This window comes from Cucurbita pepo, chromosome LG09 (assembly GCF_002806865.2).
Source record: "Cucurbita pepo subsp. pepo cultivar mu-cu-16 chromosome LG09, ASM280686v2, whole genome shotgun sequence".
Classification (NCBI taxonomy): domain Eukaryota; kingdom Viridiplantae; phylum Streptophyta; class Magnoliopsida; order Cucurbitales; family Cucurbitaceae; genus Cucurbita; species Cucurbita pepo.
In genome coordinates this window covers 5433726-5438476 of record NC_036646.1, presented here as the reverse complement: position 1 = coordinate 5438476, position 4751 = coordinate 5433726, and the positions used below count along the sequence as shown (strand labels likewise).

The following is a 4751-nucleotide window of genomic DNA, read 5'->3' as shown; positions in this document are numbered from 1 at the left end:
ATAAAGCACGGTCAATTTTCTTTATTTAGTTTATTCACGTTTTTTTTCTAACTTCCATGCTTATAGGATAGTGAAGCAAGTTTAGCTGGCCACTTCTGTCATTTTTAGTGTAGGTTTGTGTTTTAAATACAACAATTAAAATGAGAAATGTACGCACTATTTTTGATTCATAGTCTTCATCCTTCTACCTTCCGTTGTCTCACCGACATGAGAGTTGTGAAGGCTGAAAGATAACAAGTAGCATCACAACACCTAGGTTTCAAGGTAGAATAAGATGCACACATCATGGGGTCCATCCCGGCACGCTTGCAGGAAAGAAGGGGAGTAGAAGAAGAAGTCAGTTGATGGCGGGCCAATCTGGTGCTTGAATTGTGGGAAGAAAGGCCACCTAGGCAAGGATGGCTGGAGCAAGCCGAGGAACAAGGAGAAGGCCCATGTGGAACAATCCAAAGAGGAAGAGCCGACACTTTTCATGGTGAGTGCATCGGTGTTATCTATTTTTCCCAATTTTGATTCCAAATACACAAAAGCAATTAACGGCGGCGCTACTCCGGTGAGCAGCATCGGTGAGGAGTCGATAGATCCTGAGGAAGAGCTCCAGCTGGGCATCGCAAAGGCACTGGCTGGGGAGCTGATTGAGTTGAAGGAGGAGCGAGTGTTCGCTTAGATCGGTGAAAGGGGCGAGCAGCACGAGCACCAACGATGGTTCCTTGACACAGAGGCAACAAATTATATGACCAAGGCCAAGTCTACGTTCTTCGAGCTCGACTTGGGGATTCGTGGGACGTTGAAGTTCAGCAGGACTCCATCGTCGAGATCAAAGGGCGCGGCACCATCCTGCTGTCCGCAAGGGTGGCGAGCATCGCAAGCTGACCAACGTCTACTTCATCTCGAGGCTCAAGGCTAACCTTGTGAGCTTGGGTCAACTCGATGAGGCCGGATGCTACATCTACATCCAGCGCGGGTTGCTCAAGATTTGCAATGATTGATGACGGCACTTCACGCAAGTTTGACGCACGGCGAACCGCCTCTACATCCTGGAATTGAAGATAGAACATTCGTTCAGCCTCTCCGGCAGGACCGAAGAAGCAGCTTGAAGGTGGCACGCAAGGTACGGGCACTTGAGCTTTCCTGCTCTATTGAAACTACACAAGGAGGAGATGGTGTACGGTTTGCCAGCAATCGAAAGCACGAATAGGCTGTGCGATGGGTGTCTTATCAGCAAGCATAAGCGCACCCTTTTTCGTATTAGGCATCCTACTCCGTTAGTGAGCCATTGGAGCTCATACACGGTGATCTCTACGGGCCCATCAAGCCAGCGACCTCAGGTGACAAGACTCTTTTCCTCCTGCTGGTCGATGACAAGAGTCACTTCATGTGGCTGATCCTGCTGCAAGTGAAGAGTGAGGCGGCAGAGTCGATTAAGTGCGTTCAAGCGCGTGCAGAGGCTGGATGCGGGAAGAAGATGGAGTGCTACGCACGGACCGAGGCAAAAAATTCACCTCGGCGAGCTTTGACAAGTACTGCGACGAGCTCGACGTGCAGCAACACCTAACGACGCCCTACTCCCCCTAGCAGAACAGGGTGGTAGAGCGTCAGATCCAGATCATCATCGGGACGGCAAGATCACTGCTGATGATGATTGGCATGCCCAGGTGGTTTTGGGGAGAGGCAGTCATGACGGTCGTCTACCTCCTCAACTGGACGCTAACGCGAAGCCTTGACGGGAAGACACCACACGAGATATGGTACAACAAGAAGCCTGCGGTATATCATCTCCGAGTGTTCGGCTGCGTCGCGTACATGAAGATTACGCGTCCCCACCTCGCCAAGCTCGATCCTAGGGGTGGACTTCGAAAAGGTGTTTGCATCAGTGGCAAGGTTGGAATCCGTCTGCCTGTTCCTCGCGATCGCGGCACATCACTCCTAGTAGGTCCCCCACATGAACGTGAAGTCAACTTTCCTCAACGGAGAGCTGAAGGAGATCGTCTACGTTCGACAATCACCTGGCTTCATCAACAACAACAACCCTAGCAAGGTACTGCGCCTGCACAAGGCGCTCTATGGGTTTTGACAAGCACCACGGGCCTGGAACGCGAAGCTCAACAGTACCCTGTTGTCACTCAAGTTCAAGTGTTGTGTCTCTGAGCATGGCATGTACACATGCGACCACAACGAATAGATGTTGATTGTGGGAGTGTACGTCGACGATCTCACAATCACTGGAGGTGACATGGAAGTTTTTGGAAGATTCAAGAGTGAGATGTCAAGGACCTTCAAGATGAGCGATCTCGACGTGCTTAGCTACTACCTCGGCATCGAAGTGCAGCAGAATGCTGCCGGCATTACCATTTGTCAAGGTGCGTACGCGAAAAAATTGTTGGACACAGCTGGGCAGGCGGACAGTAACCATACAAGGACGCCAATGGAGGCCCGACTCTAGCTGAGGAAGGTCGACACTACGCCAACAGTCGACCCCACCAATTACCGCAACTTCGTCGGGAGTCTACGCTATCTGGTAAACACACGGCCTAACCTTGCCTATTCCGTTGGATATGAGAGTAGGTTTATGGAAGCACCTAGGGAGGAGCATCTTGTGCTTGTCAAGCGCATCCTGTGCTATGTGGCCAGAACCAGAGGCTGGGGTGTGAGACACTATGCAAGAAGAGGAAGGAAGAAACTTGAGCTGGTCGGCTACAGTGATAGTATCATGGCCGATGACGTTGATGATCGTAAGAGCACCAACGGAATGATTTACTTCCTCGAAGGCGGCACGATCGGCTGGCAATCAACTAAATAGAAGGTAGTTGCTTTGTCTTCTTATGAAGTAGAGTACATCGCTGCTTCGATGACGACTACACAGGGGGTCTGGCTTGTGCTGCTGATGGAAGAGTTGATCGAAAGAGAAGGCGATCCACTAATGCTATACGTGGACAACAAAGCTACGATCTCCCTAATAAAAAACTAGTTTATAATTCTATCCATTTAACTCTAAAATTATCTTAAATTTATCAATTTAGGTCTTATTTCTCAACTTATATTGGACCTCCATTTAAAAATTGTTTGAAGGGTTTAAATTTATTTTAACTTAAAACTTTCAAAACTAAATCTAAATTGATTTTAACGTTTGGAGTATAAATTGATACAAAATTTTGGGTTAGTGTGTTAGCAAGAATCGATGAAACCAAGAAATGCATGGCTGAGCACATTGAATAATACTCATAAATACAGACCACAACTATGAACTACCTTCCATCTCTATTAATTTCCTCCCAATTCTTCCTCATCCAAACCAGTTTCACACATGGAGATATCATTACGCTTTCACTCAGCAATCACCGCAGCGGTGATTCGGGCTTAGCTGATCCAATAAGTAAACGCAAGGCCAGCCAGCAAAAGGGAGAGAGTGACATAAGAAATGGCAAAGGGCGTTGAAGACGTGGAAGGGGATGGTGGAACTGCTGCTGACTCACCATCCCCCTCCGACATGTCGTTCCTGGATCCAACTCCTGTCGTCTCCCCCTTCTGTTGTTGGGCCTCCACATGCACCTGCAGTTTGAGGCCCTTCTTGCACCTCTCTGCTCTGCTACTCGCGAAGTAGCGGATTCCCTCTCCGTTTAAGGCGACGATATCTATGCCGTCCCTATACTCCCTGATGAACCTGCTTACATCGCACGCTTTGTATTCCTCCTTCCTTGCCAGCTCCACCACGTTACCGTGTGCCACAGAGTACGCGAACCCTACCCCCAACATTACTTTTTTATTTTTTTTTATTTTTTTTATTTTTACTCTTAATAAACCCGGTTCCGATGGAAACAAAATTTCTCACACAAAAAACGCATTAAAAAACAAAAACAAAAACAAAAACAAAAATGGAAAAACGAATGGATCTTACAGATCTTATCTCCGACTCTGAATATTCTACCGGCCGACCAAGACGCAATGTTCGAATCCACGTCCCATCCCCTGTCGCCGCCGACCACATGGTGCGTCTCCGCTCCGGCAAAGGGCGCCGCGGTGGTCACAATAAACGCCGCCGTCAAAAGCGCTGCCAGGTTATTGGTCGGAGTGGGCATGGCGCTGTGTTGATCTGGTGTGAGTTAAAATAAAATGAATGGAAAGAAGAGAATGAATTTACAAAAGCGATAGGGTTTGGTTTGATTTAGTATTTAAATAACCAACTAAACTATTATGTTTTTATTTTCAAATTTTATTATTATTGTTTATTTTTAGTTACTACAAATTTATTTATTTTTATTATTGTTTATTCTTATGCCCACCACTTGTTTGAACTTACACAGCTCGTTCTAACGTGTGGGTATGGGTCAACACGCGGGTCTCGACTCGCCCAACTGCACTCTCGAGGTGGATCACATCATACAGGTCTACTACATTTAAATCATGGGGAAGTTTGGGCTGCGTTTCAAACTTGGACCGCATAACAACTTGACCAACACCCAACCCGCATAACAACTTGACAAGGAAAAAGTCCATGTGGCCCATTCAATTGAAGGTTCGCTCCTCAAATCGATGAAAGAGGCGAGCAGCAAGAGCACCGACAATGGGTCCTCGACACGGGGGCAACAAACCATATGATCGAGACCAAGTCTACGTTCTTCGAGCTTGACTCGGGGATTCGTAGGGCTGTTAAATTTGGCGACGGCTCCGTCGTTGAGATCGAAGGGTGCAACACCATCTGTTCGTCGGCAAGGGAGGCGAGCACCACAAGCTGATCGACGTCTACTTCATCC

At 47.7% G+C, this 4751-nt stretch overlaps 1 protein-coding gene across 1 annotated transcript; it reads right to left on the bottom strand.

The window, feature by feature from the left end:
- Positions 1-3180: 3180 nt before the first annotated feature.
- On the bottom strand, positions 3181-4165 carry LOC111802328 (cucumber peeling cupredoxin-like). Its single transcript, XM_023686649.1, has 2 exons — positions 3896-4165; positions 3181-3740 (listed from the first exon to the last, which is right to left on the bottom strand). Exons 1-2 carry the CDS (start codon positions 4074-4076, stop codon positions 3358-3360), a joined length of 564 nt encoding a protein of 187 aa, XP_023542417.1. The 5' UTR covers positions 4077-4165; the 3' UTR covers positions 3181-3357.
- Between the last annotated feature and the right edge of the window lie 586 nt (positions 4166-4751).

Bases quoted from the DNA above. Each gene is read 5' to 3' on its own strand.
- LOC111802328 (XM_023686649.1), bottom strand. From the start codon at position 4,076: ATGCCCACTCCGACCAATAACCTGGCAGCGCTTTTGACGGCGGCGTTT. The intron at 3,741-3,895 runs GTAAGATCCATT...TGTTGGGGGTAG, and splicing joins CAGAGTCGGAGATAAGATCT to GGTTCGCGTACTCTGTGGCA.